Raw genomic sequence first — 17,805 nt, forward strand, 5'->3', positions numbered from 1 at the left:
AAAATATATATATATATATATATATATATATCTAGAGTACATCGCGAGTTTCGAGAGAAACCAATCCCCTCGTACGTGTTGTCGCGTTTTCGTTTCGATGCGTTCTCTAGCGCGAATATACGCACAACCTACCTTCTGCCTGAAAGAGAGATGTAATAATACTCTGTTTTTTTAGATATCTTAGATCTTAATAAAAATACTATTTTTTCCATTTTTTATTATTTGCGTTATCATCACAATCATCCTCTAATTATAACCGTCGATGAAACGTTGAGAAAGAATGAAAAACGAATGATCGATTCTAACACAACAGTCCCTCGCCTCTCATTCTCGATGCCACTGGTGCTCCCAGTGTTTATTTTACGAATAGGTAGGGCGTGGGTATGAAAGTCCGGAAAAGGGTGAGGAAGAGGTTGAATTATATCGAACCGGTAGTGTCGGCAACGATAATCACACGCCTCGCAACGACCAGTTCATCATCGCGGTATCACGCTCTAAGGGAGTTGATGCATTGTAAAAGCCTCGCACGAACCCCGGAGCCGGAAAACGAAATGTACGAGCGAGGGTGGAAAAAGTAGAGGGTGAGTGAGGAAAGGATGACACGGTGCGGCCGTTCTCTTTCTGCCGGACCCAACGTCTCCGCAGAACATAGTAGGAACTCTATTAGCGGCGGAAAAATGAAGTAAAAGGCGCAGAGAATACAGAGATCCACTCAAACGCGGCTCCGTCGAGCTCCGCCGCATATGTATTTCCATACTTCGCCCTGAATAATTGCACAAGATGAAGATTGCTCAGAATGCAGTTCGTTAAAGAACGTTTTATTTTCACGTCACATTTCTCTTATACCATCTCTCACACATATTGTTTTTAATGATTTAATAATGAATTTGCGGAATCGCGAATTGAATCTAATTGCGCTAAGTTAATTATTATTAAGAATAACGCAAGATAATTAAGAAGATAATGTTGGATGAGAATATCCGATTCTTAGAGCATTCGTTGTATTTATGTTTTAGGTGCTTTGCAGATTACCGAGTCTGATGTGAGCGATCAGGGCAAATACGAGTGTGTCGCTAATAATTCCGTAGGCACAGAGTACTCCAAATCAACCACGTTATATGTCAAAGGTATGTCATTTAACTGTTATAAATGTTTACACAGAATTATCAATATAATAGATTAATTAATTATGAAGCATAAATATATTTTCTAATTTAGTAATGTGATGCTTTCATTCACTTTTATAGAAAGATTGTGCGTTATAAATTCTTCTTTAGACAATCTATAATTCTAGACAAAATTCTATTTATCAAATTTTATATTCCACATATTCTAATATGTATCTCCTGTTATTATATATGTATTTTATACTTTTTTCAATGTTTTCTATATCACACGACACGATATATTTAAAAAATAAAATTTTGTCTTCACAAATTATAAATTGTCTAAAACGGCATTCTATAAGATATGAAAAAAAAAAGAAATATTTTAATGAGAAAGCCAGAAAAGAATTTGAAATAACAAAAATAATAATGTTTTCGTCGATCAAATAACGAACGCAACTCGAGCTCGTCGCAACAATAACGCCAATGTCATAAACGTAGACATTTTCCTGTTCGTAATTAAAATTAATGTAACGCAATTAGGACGCAATTAAACTAAATGGACGGCACAAAGGGGCTCGCGCGACTCACGTCGCATGTATTATGCGCCGAGACTTCTCGTTTCTTGTGTTTTCGCCGCGATTCTCGAATCACGACAGCATTTTGGTTTAATTACCGTAGCCGCGATTTGTCAAATCTATGTGACGGTTTTCAAATAATCGTTCGAGATTTTATTACACTTTGCGAATAAAATGTGATCATGAATGCAGTTAATTTTCTATCGTAAAATCGTGCGTTCGTAATTATTCTCTAATTAGATACGCTATTACACGTTTTATATTTGCATTTCGATTTAATGACACTAGTAAACAAACACGGCATTCGATTCAATCATAATGTAAGTCATTGCAAAAAATTATGTATATGATATACTGTACATACACACATGTATGCTATGTACAGAAAAGTTTCTCTCTTTTTTACATGCAAAAATTTTTGTAATTTGAAGCTGAATTATTCAACAAAAATATGTAAAAAGGATCATTAAATTTTGTGTTATAAACGATTAAGGATTTAAGAGTTTTCACAAATTAAATTTCAAAAAGATATATAATAAGACATATAATAATTAAGATTTTTTTTGTTTTGTATATTGTATGTTAATCTTAAATACGTATTACTTTAATATAATTTTTAATATCGAGTTAAATGTTAAAAATCGAAAAATTAAAATAATGTTAAAAAAATTGAATCAAATTATCGCTAAAAAAAGGAAGAGTATTAATTCTGCCAATTGTCAAATGTTTTTCTCTCAGTACGTCGCGTTTCACCGAGCTTTTCGATTCCTCCTCCGCCGTTGATCGAGGTAATGCTGGGCGGATCATTGAATATCACTTGCGTCGCGGTCGGCGCACCGATGCCTTTCGTGAAATGGAGAAAGGACCCTGCGACCGATCTGACGCCGGAAGACAACCTGCCTGTCGGCAAGAATGTCTTAAAATTGACCGATATCAAGGAATCTGCCAATTATACATGCACAGCCGCTAGCGACCTGGGTGTAATTGACGCAACTACAATGGTGAAGGTTCAATGTTCGTATCGAGTTCAGATTTCCTAAGATAATTTTCTCTATTCTTGTATCTCATTTCTAATTATAGATATCTTCCCTTCTTTTCTGAATCGCCCTCTCCGAATTACGTTATCGCGGATTATCTGTTACGAACCGATTAATCGCGCATTGCATTCCGCATTGTTCCGCTTTCATCGGATAGGCAAGGTCTAATCGATCCGCTTAGACCTTGTATTACGATAGCAATAATCGCTGCGAAATAACTTGCCGAGAGATAAATAAAAAGGAATTCCCGCAAAAAAATATTCACCCCTTATCACATGCTATCACGTCTGATGAATTTATCACCAACATTTTTTTTCGGAGAGCTATTAAATATCGCGAAAATTTTAGGAAATTATTTATTGCTTCGGATGATTGAATAAATATAAATAATTTAGCATTTCGAGAGCAGATGAGATATTTATAAAGATTAATGTTAGTAATCGCGCGAGGATTTTCATCACCATCGGTATTCGACGCTTTAGAGGTAAAGCCGTAATAATATCCCCACAGCTCTTCCCGGCCCGCCAGAGAATGTTCAAGTGTCGGACATCACTGCGACGTCGGTGAAGCTGAGCTGGTCCTACAAAGGACCAGATGAGCTGCAGTACTACGTAATTCAGCATAAACCGAAGCATGTGAACCAGGCATTTGCCGAGATATCCGGTATCACGACGATGTACTACCATGTTAGGAGTCTCAGTCCGTATACGGAGTATGAGCTATATGTGATAGCCGTGAACAGCATCGGGCGTGGTCCCCCAAGTGCCCCGGTGATAGTCACCACTGGTGAAACAAGTCAGTACCATAGCATTTACTATGACGTACTAATCTCTAACCATTTTTAAAGTTCTATCGTGGCTAGAAACGATTGTTTCCTTCATCGAGATTCATGGATTGCAATTTAAATATCATAGATATATCAGACAAAAAAATTAATAATTTACAAGACAAAATTCTTTATTTGATGTTATACCGTATTAATATTTATGAATGTGTATCGTTATAATTATATTATATTTTAATGAGTTTTCCACTAATTAAAATTTGCTGTCGTTTTTACATTAAAATAAAAAACAAAGGAAAAAATCGTTTCTGCAAAAGTATCTCTCATTTTATCAACATTTTATTCTTCTCTCATCAGTCTCACCTCAAATTTATCGTATAAACATAAACTTAACATAAAAAATAATGACGTTTGTCAAATCATTTTTTACGATACCTTTACATTTACATACACGGAGATCGTATCTATCCAACATGACAAAGTAAACCCACTCATGAATCAATTTATGTTTTATTTATGCGACTCTTAACGAACATACGTACGGTGAATTTCGTCCAATTAAAACGCGAATTCACATTTCGGATCCGATAAATTTTTTTCTCCTCGCATTCACATTCGCGAGGGACGATCGGAAAACGGTAATGTAAAGGTGTAGTGAAGGAACGGCGCTACTCCGATATGAACGTGAATTTTTTGCACGTAGAATTTTTGTACACTATCGAAAAAAAGCGAATTTTTACGCACATTTTTTGAGGGAAATTCTGTACTTTTTTCCATGCTGTCCGCCGTGGACGCACGATTTGATCCATGTAAGTGACAAGAAAATTTTTTTCACCTATCACCAAACTCCCCCCTCTGCTCTTTGTTGCACCAAATATGTTAGTGTTTTTTACGGGCCGTTCTACAGCATATCGTCGCGCTTCGACGTCTCGTGTCATTGTGTATTTTTTCGCCTCTATATTCCCAGCCTCAACTGCCTCTTTCACTTTCTCTCGCTTTCTCTCTCTCTCTCTATCTATCTATACCTTTTTCCGTCTCGAATACGTCTCTTCGTCTCCTTTTTTTATGAAAGAGGGAGCGAGAAACGCGGGAGAGACAGCACGCGAAATTGCACTTTTCCTACAAAATAGTAGCACACTTCTTACTCCGTGAAAATACGAAAGAGACGTAGACTTGTTCTCGCAGTTCGTATTTTCACTCCAAATTTATGATCCACTTATGTACGGAGAATTGACAATAATCTTTTGACATTTTTTTCGGATAGCGGAATCAACAAATGGAGGTGCCAGTAAGTCAAAACATATACTAAGAGTGCTGTAGTGACACATTTACACCGATTTCTTTACCTGTCCGTGTGTTTCTGTTTATTCTTCATTTCAATTTACTTTTCACATAACTATCAATTTTACTTTGACATATACATATATATTTTTAAAATACACACACATCGATACCTACACGTTCGTATGAGTATATTTAAATAGTTAATTGCAGTGTGATTTTATTTTAAAAACGTATCACCTTAGTTTTGTTACACAAAAAAATGGGAATTTTATTTGGTTTTCTTTTTCTCTATTTTTACGTCGCACTAATTTTTACGGAGGTTTTTCTATGGTAAAAGATTTCTTTTCGGGTTTGCTTTTTTTGAAGGGTTTCTTATCGTGCAAATAACTGTGTACATCACTGTTACACCGTTTTCGTGTGTACCTCGTATTTTGTCTGGTCTTCTTAATAACGCTAATAATAATAATAATAAACCGAGTAAATGCTTTTTTCAGAACCCGGTACAGCACCGCGAAAGGTTCAAGTTCGACCATTGAGCTCCAGCACAATGGTCATACAATGGGACGAGCCGGAAACTCCGAACGGTCAAGTGACGGTCGGTGTTTTTTTTCTCCAAAATTATTATTTTTCCCCCAAATAGCAACAAATTCGCTAACGAGCGCACGCTCTATAGGGATACAAAGTGTACTACACAACGGATTCGAATCAAGCGATGGCGTCGTGGCAGTACCAGATGGTGGATAACAGCCAGCTGACAACCATCTCGGAGCTGACGCCGCATACGATCTACACCATAAGAGTTCAGGCGCTCACGAGTGTCGGTCCTGGACCGCTCAGTCTACCGGTGCAAATCAAAACACAGCAAGGGGTACCGAGTCAGCCCGAAATGCTAACGGCGGTTGAGATCGGGGAGACCACGGTAACGCTCCAATGGAGCAAACCCGCTCATAGCGCTGAGAATATTCTCAGCTATGAGCTGTACTGGAATGACACTTATGCGAAGGTAAGCAACGTTATAAATTTCTATAATTGATTTTTTGTTGAAGGATAACTAATTTTATCTCGTATTTATGTGGGCACTCATTTGAAAATTGTTAATGATATTAAAAATAAAATTGTATATTTTAATTTATTTCTAATTAAAATCAATTACAATGAATTGAATGGAAACTCTTAAAGCTATTCTCCGAAACGGACGATTGATTTACGCGCGCGGTATTACGTGTCACGTTAACGCACATCTGGCATTTCTAATCAAATCAGGAGAAGCACCATCGCAGAATACCTGTTACCGAGAACTACACTCTGAGCGGACTGTATCCGAATACTCTATACTACGTATGGCTGGCCGCGAGGAGTCAAAGGGGCGAAGGTGCCACGACGATACCGTATCCGGTTCGCACAAAACAGTACGGTAAGCAGAACGCCGACGAACGTAAATGAAATCGAGCGAGTTCATGCAGCGAGGAGTGCCAGATGCATGCCGATACGAGATTGTCGCGAGATTAAAATCGACTACTCTCAGAATTTTCAAATCGTGATAATCAGACCGGATAAGACGCATCTGAGTCCTCGCGCAATCACGTATCGCGATGGCACAGCAGGTAGGAGGTGCTGTAGCGCTAGAAGACGCTCCTGCAAGTAGCGTAAGCTATTGGACGCACAACACCTTGGAAAAAATCTCTTTTTTTTATAAAGATAAAAAAGTAAAAATCTCTTATCTTCGAAGACGCGTTTAATAGAAGAGAAAGAAAAATATATTAAAAAAAGAGAGCGTCAAAAGAAAAGAATATAGAATAACAGATCGAAACAGAAAGTGAAGTGTGGGAGAGTGAGAATGACTGCATGCGTTGCAAATAAGAAAGCCGTTTTTGGATGCCACTTTATATATATATCTATATATATATACGTACATATCATACATATAAATTGCACTAAGCACTGCATTGATATATGTGTGCATTTTGGGCACCTCTTTTCTCGATAATTAATATTATTAATTTATCGTCCGTTCTTCAGTTTTTCATTGTCTCGTTCCCTTGCAATTATATTAACGTGTAATTCGTTAACTCTGCGCATTTTTTACGCCCGAGTTAACATCGAACCGCTCCGGGAGAACTGTCTCTAATCACGTCTTTTTTCGACTGTTCAAGGATCGATTCATGACTTTTTAACCTTGAATATTTTACACCACTTTGAACCTTGACCAATCGTCACGTACCGTTTCGTTTAATATCCCTCGACAGTCACCGTCGACCGTGCGTTCTCGGTGTTGAGGATGTCAAAAATCGAAGAGTACGAGAACTCGTTCGTTCCGTCGCGTGCTGACCGATCATCTATCATTCGTCTCGTACAAGAATGTCGCAATTACCATTTGCATTATTTTAAAATAACAAATGTACCTAGAAAATCATCGAGATCTGATCGTTAAGGATGCAAAATTTATGTTATTTTTTATCAGACGATAATTATCCGACAAGGAAATACGTCAAGATGCATGATAATTATAATGTATAATTTTTAAACGACGATTATTTTTATATTCTCGTATTCTTTGAGTCTAAAGTACCAGAGTCTGGTACGATCGGCCGGTAACTGTCACTTTATGCCCTCTCGCCCGACCCTCGATTTTGTTTCTTTCCCTCCAATAACTGAGTGTTATACAGTCCCCGGGGCTCCGCCTCAAAATGTAACCGGCAAAGCGATCAGCCCAACCTCTATATTGGTAACGTGGAAACCACCGGCCGCTGAACGTTCCAACGGGAGGATCACCTACTACAGACTGCAAGTCGTCGAGAGCGGTCGCTCTGACTCCGAGGCATGGAATATCAAACTGAATGACACGCGTTTCGTGTTGGACGAGCTCAAAAAGTGGACCGAATATCGGATCTGGGTATTGGCCGGGACCAGAGTAGGTGACGGGCCCCCGAGTTTTCCTATCGTGGTCAGAACTCACGAGGACGGTATGTATCACAGACACTGACTGAAAGTCTCTCTGTTTAATTCTGACACGCGAGGACTAACGTGTAAAATCCGTGGTGACGCGAGAGAGAACAACAATATTATCGAATATCTCGCAATAATCATCTTCACACAAAGCTATCGTATAAATAAAAAAAGGAAAACTGTTATAATATATGTCTGCAATATTTGATATGGAAATTCGATCGAAAATTGAATCGCGACACCAATCTCGATCGGTCGCGGTCGCTACGAATTTCACACGCTAAGCTTCGCGAAGAAGAAATAACATATTGGGATGAAGTAATAACGCGCCTCATCCGAGAGAGCCAAAAATATAAAAGCCCGCCAAAAGTCAGTCCGGTTATACTTTCGCGCGGTTCCAGTGCGGGTTGCGACGACACGCCGTGTTAATCTGGGTGAATGCATATTTACATATATAATGTACATTACTATATACATATATCTACTTTCGATTTCAGATTCCGCTAACGTCACTTCGTCACCTATCTCTTTCCCCAAACTTCTCAAACAACCATATACTCTCTCCTTTATCACGACTTTCTGTTCTGTATTTTCTCTATCGTCTATCTTTTCTCTCTCTCCAGTTGACTCTACACTCATATATTATATTTTTTACATATTGTATATTTTTACGTTTCTATAATTCTATTAACTTACATTATATATACAATAAATCGTAATACTGTATTATATTATATATATATGAGCTTTCCTCTCTTCTCTCACGCCATTCTTGTGTTACAGTCATAGTTTCGAGAAACGAACTATCGAATCGCTCATCGTGACGAGAGAGGAAAAGAGGACGGACACGGCCCTTTTTTCCGGTCGAGTTACCTTTTTTTTTTGCGCGAACAAAAATTTTGAACGCGCACGACTTTTTAGATTTTTCGTGCCTTTCCAATCACGCTTTTCCTGTCGTTCTTTTCGTAAACCTCCTTTTCACTCTTCCGATTTTTATAAAACGGCACCCACGCGACGCGAAACACGAAACGATGATGGCCCTATTTTTGGCTGGCAAGATTTTATATTTTTGGATTTTTTGCGGCAAAATAAAATTTCCAACGACTTATTCTAGCTGTCCCAAAATCTCTCCCGAAAAAGAAACCCTTTCCCCTCTCCCCAGATTTTAGTGTGCCCACGATAATTTTTTCCAGGTGCACGCAGCCACGGATTTTTCAGAAGCTGATAACCAATTTTTGAGCTCAGCTATTAACGATGAAAGAGAAAAAGAAAAAAAAACGAATTTTCTTACCGTTTTTTACAGGGCCTAATCGCAACTCTCTCTCTTTGTTCGTTGCCGTTGGTTTTTTTCATCCCCCTAGCCCTAATTTTAAAACTTGGATATCTATTTTGACACGCTAATTAATACCTAATTATACTCACTCAAGTGTTTTTGTCTTTCCTTAAAGCATTTGCAGGAGGATGATCCAGGTTTTGAACAGCTAGTTTTTAAGATCTATTCACATTATCGTAATATATCAATCTAATAATATGTATTCATTACACTCAGTGTTCTTTCTGGTGGTTACCGTGATTACGTCAGTAAAGATGTTTCGTTTCTCTCCTTTAGTTTATTAACTCACTCTTGCCACGTGTTATGAAGATAGAAGTCAGGCTGGCTGCCCTGCGTGCCATTATTTCCGTTTTTCCTCTATTTTTTTTATATCACTATTAGCTGTACAAGCTGTATGAAATAAATAAATAACACTAACGAACGAAATTAAATAATAACTTGTTACATACGCAACAATTGGACGAAAATAATGGCAAAGCGAGGGACAGCTTGCGAGTGAAGCGCTTACGTATATATATAAAAACTCTAGCGAATGTTATCTCACACACAAGAATATATATATGACGCACTTTTTCACTATATATATATATATATTACACATATATATATTTCTATATATATCTCTGATATATAAGGCTCTTCTGTCTTTAGTTGAGATTTAGTTCTACCTATCGTTTGCACATGTTTAGAGCATGCCTTCGTTTGTTTAAAGATTCCTCGACTCCCTCGATTCCAGAAAAGCAACCCAAATTTTTCCTGTCACGAAAAAGGAAAGAAGTTCCCCGATTCCGATGTCCCACCTATTTCCCGACCTTCTCTCCATCAGCATCATCAAACTTCGCCGAACTGTGTCGAGTCTGCGAAATCACTTCCTAGTAAATTATACCACATATTCATATTATATCATCTATATCCTATATGAATGGCATGTTGATGCATGAAGACAGTTTTGCTTTCTGTTACTTCCTATTCCTGTCCCCGGTTGAACAGTACCCGAAGGTGCCAATCGATCCTGCATGTCGAACATTTTTCGCCCTCTTTCCACCCCCTAGGCCTCCCCTTGTCGGCCCGAATAACGTCCAGCACGATTCCTCCCATAACAAACGAATTCGGCACCGAGGAAAAAAAAAAAATTGTTTGCACGATATTTATACAATAGTCGTTGAAAAAATAAATCTATACGCGCGGTTGTTAGCCACGATATTTCTCCGGGAAATCATTTAATCGTAACGATAACTTCTCTCGGTGCGGAAGCGAAGTGATCGTGGTTGTTAAAAGTTTCACAACGCGAATAAGTAGAAACAACAGATCGCGAGATTGAAAAAATAATAATTATCGAGCGAAAAAACCGGGGATTGTTTTCTATAAAAAAAAAAGCTTGGATCCCCGATGGATTCGAAAGCGCGGAAAGGAGAGAAATAAACCGAGGGAAAACGATAGATGATTGTGACGATGCGACTCTGTTCATCTCTAACGGGCTATGAAGATATTCTCCACGTCGGACACGCGGAGAAGTATCATTTGTCGCGAAGGATGTTACGTCACTATGGTTGTTGAATGAAAAGTCGTACCGACGCGCGTCCATAACGACCATCCTTTGCACCCTTTCACTGCTCACCACCATATGGAACCTCTCTCCTCCTCTCTCTCCCTCCTCCGGATCCTCTTTCGTTTTTCCGTACACACCTTTCCTCCCCCTTCCTTCGTTTCCCGGCATTATCCTGTCTATATGGAGCAACTGATCCGACACCCCCGTTTCAAATCCCTTCCCCGAAGCAGACTCGGCAGAGCGAAGCGAAACGATAAAAAGCACTGCTGAAAGCACCCTGCCGTGTAAGCTCGCACATTGTCAAGCACAAAGATTCACCGTCACGTGTATAGCATATATATATATATATATATCTTTTAACGCATACATTTACTATTATTACTGACTGTCATCGTTCACTATTTATCGAGATATATCACCGCTACTATGGTATCATACACATATATATATATATATATAATGCCTCACACACCGTATGTGCACGGGCACTTGCAAAAGTCACGTATAAACGCGCGCCGGCACCGTGTGTTACACGTATATATTTCTCTCGCACCCACCACGCACGCATACACGCACTTCGTGGAGTCAAGAGTGCTACGCGGCGAACGTGCACGTCGTCGTCGTAGTCTTTGTCCCTTATTACGCACCGAATTCTCAAGTGCAAGCACCCCTCCTCAAGCTTTTACGATCAATTCGAGAGATCACTGCGAGACAGCGCACCGTACACGCGTGCACGTAGCATTCACGTAGGACGTCACGCGTGCGGGCGTGTGCGACTATGGATATGCATATACGTAGAGACGTTGATGCTCACGTTGTTGCGTGAGAGAGCACCGTGCACACAGCAGCGGCTATACACATCCGAATAAATATTGTTATAGACGATGCAATATCGTGCCGCCGAGCACCAGCACTGAAAGCACCCTCGAAAAGCACCCCCACTGTCGACTGTCGTGCGATCTGAAGCTCCTTCCTGAGGCGATCTCGAAATCGCGCGATGCAAAAGCTCCGAAATAGCAGCATTAATCGTGTTTTATGCGTGATCGTGAATACTGTAGATTAGAGTCCAGCGATTTTTAGCTGCAGTAGAAACGATCTGACATTTGTCAGACGATATTACTATCTGTCGGCCATTCATTTCTGAACGCTCGTGAAAAATCAGCGAATTTTTCGAGAAAAAAATAGACGATCTGCATAAGTTGATTGAGCAAATGTGTTAAAAAATTGTTCGTTCGAATGTAAACATGAAAATTATTATTTGACATACGAAGGATTGCTTCGTACGAATTATTTTTGTCGAATATTTTTATTTTCCGGCTTTAGGGCGTACGCATTTATTATAATCGATATTATGTATAATATGAAAAAAATACTTTATTCGACAGTTGAGACAATGATCATGGTTGATCATGGTACGTATTTTTTTTTTTCGAGGTCGTGACAGGAAAGTGTGCGCGTGAATGCGTGAGTGATTGTGTAAAAGGATACCGGATGGAAGAAGGACGACGCGCGTAAGAAAGCGTATACGAAAAGTAATCGAAAGCATCAGGAAAGTGATCAGTCAAAGGAGAACGGTATACAATAAAAGTCAAATCGAAAGTTTTCTCGCGCGAAATTTTCTCTGCGCCCAAACGTCCTCGACGAGGAAAAGAGTCACATAATTTATACTGAGAAAGAGCAGAAAGAAATTCGCGAGGCGTTTTCTTGAAAACATTTGAATACCAATATTTATCAGATCTTTTCTGACCATGTGTATATATATGTATTTTTATTTGTATGCTTAAATATCGGCCACAATTCCATGGATTTCGACGAGAGTGAATAGCATTCAACTCATCAGACTTCACCCACGCCGGAAACGATTTACCTTAATATCCGCAACTGGAATATCCATCCCTTTTAAGCAATGTAAAAAATGGAAATGCGAAATGCACATTTCAAATTAAATTCTCGATTTCTACTCGTGCGCGAAATTCTGTCCAGCGCGGGTGAAGCATACTTTATCTAGAAGACTTGCCTTTATGTTGCGTATGGAGACGAAACGAAAAATCCGGACATATGTGGACTGCGGGCATCGGATTTCATTAATTTTCATACGTAATCAAATTCGTTGGAATGACGTAACCGCTCGACGACCATTTTCTATATTACGTATAATACCTTCATTCTCTGCATGCGAGACTTCGATCCGTTTCCAACTTCTGTCTCTGTAAGTCAAAAATATAATATTTTATTATTCTCTCAGACTTCTCTCGATATGTACGAAATATTCTGTTTAAATGCTACATCTCTTTCTCTTTTTAAATATATACAATATATATATACATTTTATCTTTTATCTCAAGAGATACGCACACATATTTTTTACATGAATATCTAGAAAAGGTATGATTACAATATACTGTTTATGTCAATGTGTGTGTGGTTTGTTTTTTTTTATATTTGAATTATTATAAGCAGCAGTTGAAACAAACACTCTTTCGTAGGCGTAATTTAAAGTCTCGAAAGCTTCGGCTGTCCATTGGTGTTCCTAATTGTTTTCTCTATTTTTTTTACTCGATACACATGAAACTATATTATTGTTATATCCCAACAAACGCATGATTTATGAACACAGTTGGTATTCCTTTTAGCTCGATCCAACTAGTTCCGCCAATTTGAATTAGATATTTTAGATGCCATCGACAGTTTCGACCACACTCGATCATCGACAGGTACGCGCGCACGATTCGTTAATCAAATAAACGACCACCTCTACAGCAACGGCTGTCGAAACGTATTTGCGCGCGCGTTTTACGCGGAATTTTGTGATTTTTGCGTGGATGAATGCGCGGGTGGATGTTGATATTGAGAGAGAGAGAGGGAGAGAAAAAAAGAGGGATGAAGGAGGGACAAACAGCGGGATACCTTTTTATGGTATCTAAATTGAGAGAGAGAGAGAGAGAAAGAGAGAGGTCTCACTCTCCTGTTTGTCTTATCCTTTCTGCCTCTGTCTTTCTCTTATCTTCTCTCTTTCTCTCTTTAATTTACCCTGTTGCCTCCCCCTTTGCTGAAACGACAAAAGTTTTTGATCGAGCTGCTGTTTTTTGCGGGTGACTTTTTGGAGTTGCAAAAAGAAAAAAAGAAAAACAATTTTTCCTCAGAAGACACTCCGCCCTACCGACATGTATCCCAATATCTTGTACCGTGAGTTTTTTGACGATAATGTCACGAGAGGAATCGCGAGTTTTTCTCACGACTGCCCAAGTTCTATAGAATACCGTAGCAATACGATAAAACCCTTCTCTCGTTTGATACATCCTAGAAACCGTTTCCACCTTATTCTTTCTTATGGTTTTGTCTCCTTCCTATAGCTTTCTTTTCGTAGGCATTTTATCATAGGTCTTTCCCTCTTTAATGTCTCGTGTCGGGAGAGGATAAGGGAGATCCGAGATCTCGATTTTCCGTTCTGAGATTATTGCCATCGGCAGCTGCGAAATATACGTCGAGCATATTTCGAGACACGTGAGATACATTTAGCTTTTGCTCCCCGACACGAGGCAGGTGAACATGAGCCTTTAGTTATTTCATATTTGGAGTAGTGATTGCGCATGCCAAAAAAAAGATATTCTCACGTCTCCCGCCTCTCTGCGACCAACTGCAACCGAGGGCCAAGCGATCAGTTTTTTTTTGGTCTATTTAACGATCGATTGGAATCATGAATCTTGTTGCCACCGACATTCGTTAGAAGTTGCGAGATTAAATAAGCGGTACGAGTGTCATCGAGCGCATGAGGCCGGAGCGAAAGGACCGAATCGAGCGAATGCGAGCGCGTGCCTGCTTCGAGAAGAGAAGGATATAAAGAGATCTCTTTTATATATACTTTTTTTTATCGTAAAATCGAGAATAGCCATTATATATAGCGAGGGTCAATTTTTGATGATATAATCAGTAGTGTGCTACCCATTGTGATATGCCTTAAAAAGTAATTAAATTACATTGTAATATTTTATATTCAATGTACGTGCGAAGTTGACACGAATTTTTACGAGTTTTTTTTCCCACTTTTTTGGCGACTTTTGGGGCGCAGCTGAAAAAAGTGAGTATCCCTTAGCTCGAGTTGTGCCATGATATTTTTCTATACCGTCAATTTTTGTTTCACTCTTTCTTTTTGTCACCGTCTCATTTTTTTGCATACATATATATATATATATCACATATATACTCTTCTTTTGTTGTCTGTCGAAAGAGTCGAATCTCAGAGTGTTGTCCTACAGTTATTTCTTTTTGTTTGCTGCAGCCAGCGAATATGTATTATATATATTACGACATAATAACTCTCAAAAGACATGTTATCATTACATACATTACGCTGCGACTTGCGCGCGCTCGCCGTCCTTGTTTTTTGCGCTACATAGCGAAATTGTAAGTGTGATCTTGATCTTACTTAATTGTATATATATATGAAAGCTAGAAAAAAGCAGAGCGAGCACGCGATCTACCAATCGCTTCTCATCAAAACCGCGCTACGACAATTCAGTTTCTGCGTCGAAATTTTCTGTATGTATTTTCGTTGCGGCGCAAGTTTCGTTTTTTGCGAATCTCTTCCCATCGTAGAAACCTGCTATTATTAATTACATATACGTACATTATACATATATCGTGCGGAAGTAGGAATTAGGCAGTGCTGGTTTTTATCTTGGATTTTTTGTTCTCCCCACGTTATGTTTCCCATTTCTCTCTTAATAACTAGCCGTTTAGCGACGACGAATACTGGACCGTCCATGAAAGAACAATCGAGTTATCTTGTCGTTCGAACAACTTCTGGAATCGCGACGTTCAGAAGTTGCGAAACGTTGACGCGAAAACATGTAGTCGTGTGAAAGTGGCGAGTCTCTCGCAACTTGCACCGGATGTCGGTCCTGGTTGTAAATAAACGTTGTAAATAGGCGACGTGCATATTTACCGCCACCGCCGCTGCATCCGGTCCAAGGAGCGTGAGACTCCCGTTTTGTCGCGGCTAACTTTCGGGACTCTCCTCGACTAGGTGGTGCATTCGTTATGCACACTTGCCCTCTGCGAAAACTCGCGTTCAAACATCCACTTGGTCTCTCTCAAAAGTCATGGACTCTCCAATATTGCCGCTGTGTTATCGTGTCCAACGTTACCGCGTACTTGACCGTATATACTCGGTGACGTTATCTACGTGCGTTTGCATACGCGAAGACGCGCGAACCGAAAAACGCGAGCTAAAGAAAAAAAAATAAAAAGTAAAAAAAAATAAAAAAGGAAAAAAAAAGTATTATTGGTATTCAAATGGAGGATCATATAATCGTAATTAGGGGCGTAGAGCATGGGGTACAATGTGCCTCGTAAATATTGTTTGTACGTCGTTTTGTCCATGTGTGATTGGCGGCATGTAATTACCTTCTCTCCACTACTTCTTCATTTCTTTCATTTATATCTCGTTTCATTTTCTTTCTTCTTTTTCGCGACAACTTATTTTACTTATGATTTTTCTTTTCGCTGGTACGTCTTCTCGTTTCTTTTTCGATTGTATCTTATTCGCGCTACCTTATTCTCGCTCTATCGTTTATTTTTCTTTTTCATTTCCGTTACAGCGACGAATTGGACGGATGGACATAAAGTAGTAGAATGTAAAAGAAATGTCATCGCGTTGTATAAAAAGACTAATTCTACTTCTCGCTTTTTTTTCCTTTAATTTTTCAACATTTTCTCACAAAGGATGCGACAAAGGATGTATTTCGGCTACTTGATATATTAACGCTTGCCTCTAACATTTTCTTTTGCTTCTGGGATGTAAATAACAATACTAATGATTGTACGTAATGATCTTTTGGAAAACAAGACAGAATACGAACGACTTAAATATTCTTTCATTTTTTTTGTAATTAGTTTCTTTAAGTTTTATACAAGTATATTATTTGTTATTTCAGATTATGTAAACCCGTTATTTATTATCTCCTGTCCGCGTACGTCTGTGGGTATACATGGGCGTGTGTCTGTGAGTGTGACGTTAGACGAGCATAAAGTGCGCGAATTAATTATGGATTGCGTTACAGTGCCGGGAGATCCTCAGGACGTCAAAGTCACGTCGATCAACTCGACGGCAATACACGTCGAATGGAAGCCGCCAAAAGCGAAAGATCAGAACGGCGTTATACGAGGATACCACATACATGTGCAAGAAGTGAGGGAGGAGGTCAGTTTGCGGTTGCTACACGATCAATAGCATAGCATTAGAAGTTTCAAACTCTTAACATGAAACTTACTAATGAAATCTTATATATCTGTTCTATCATCCTCCTATTCATGTATTATATCAGGAAGGCCTTTTATCTTTACTTCCTATATCCTCTTGTTAATTAATAGAACGTATTAATATAGAGGTGAACACATATCTAATTTTTTTTTAATAAACTGCAATTTTTGTTCTAAATTATTACATTAACAGTCACACGCCTTACATAATAACGTCTGTCTTAAATGAAACAATGGAAAATATAATGTAAAAATAGATAATGAAATAGATAATGAGCTCACGATAAAATTATAATTTCTCTAGGGGAAAGATCTACTGAATGAACCGATACGTCGAGACGTGCACGAGGATGGCGTGCTAGAGGTGAATATTAGCGGACTACAACCGGACACAAGATACTCGGTGCAAGTGGCAGCATTAACGAGAAAAGGAGACGGAGATCGTTCGGTGCCGACTCACATTAGGACACCGGGCGGAGTACCAAACAGGCCGCAAGTCAACGTGAAGTAAGAAACGTCAACTAGAAAATATTATATATATTTATAAAATATCGCGAGTGATCGATTCTTTTATACATTTATCTGTTACTTTTTCAGAGTACTAAGTAGAGGCCCGGATGTCTTGGAACTCGAATGGGTCCAACCCACTCAAACCTACGGTACTCTGCAAGGATATCGTATTCGATACGGTATAAAGAATCAGACACTCAAAGAGGAATTTATCGAGGGCACGCGGACACATATGTATAAAATTACAGATCTCGGTGAGAAATATTAAGTACTTAATATACTATTCTGTAAAAGTATGATATCAATTTTAAAGATACAGACTATGTCTGTTTGGTAATTTTCCTTTCTTTTTTATACTTATTATACGATCAAATTTGCTATCTATCTTTATTTATTTTTATAAATTATACTCTCTAT

The 17,805-nt window shown here is 38.8% G+C and overlaps 1 protein-coding gene across 7 annotated transcripts in view; it reads left to right on the plus strand.

The window, feature by feature from the left end:
* Lar (tyrosine-protein phosphatase Lar) overlaps positions 1-17,805 on the plus strand; it is a 306,701-nt gene that overhangs the window by 279,942 nt on the left and 8,954 nt on the right. For 3 of the 7 annotated variants that reach the window (XM_029314443.2, XM_029314434.2, XM_085481222.1), the window contains 11 exons: positions 1,017-1,127; positions 2,423-2,698; positions 3,232-3,516; positions 4,770-4,793; positions 5,284-5,384; positions 5,463-5,792; positions 6,053-6,203; positions 7,456-7,752; positions 16,680-16,819; positions 17,183-17,385; positions 17,476-17,642. In XM_029314443.2, the coding sequence (XP_029170276.1) occupies positions 1,017-1,127; positions 2,423-2,698; positions 3,232-3,516; positions 4,770-4,793; positions 5,284-5,384; positions 5,463-5,792; positions 6,053-6,203; positions 7,456-7,752; positions 16,680-16,819; positions 17,183-17,385; positions 17,476-17,642 (2,085 nt within the window). The other 4 variants (XM_029314440.2, XM_029314437.2, XM_029314441.2 and 1 more) reach the window with 4 other exon arrangements.

Source organism: Nylanderia fulva, unplaced genomic scaffold (assembly GCF_048542155.1).
Source record: "Nylanderia fulva isolate GAGA-0341 unplaced genomic scaffold, ASM4854215v1 Scaffold1, whole genome shotgun sequence".
Taxonomy (NCBI): Eukaryota; Metazoa; Arthropoda; class Insecta; order Hymenoptera; family Formicidae; genus Nylanderia; species Nylanderia fulva.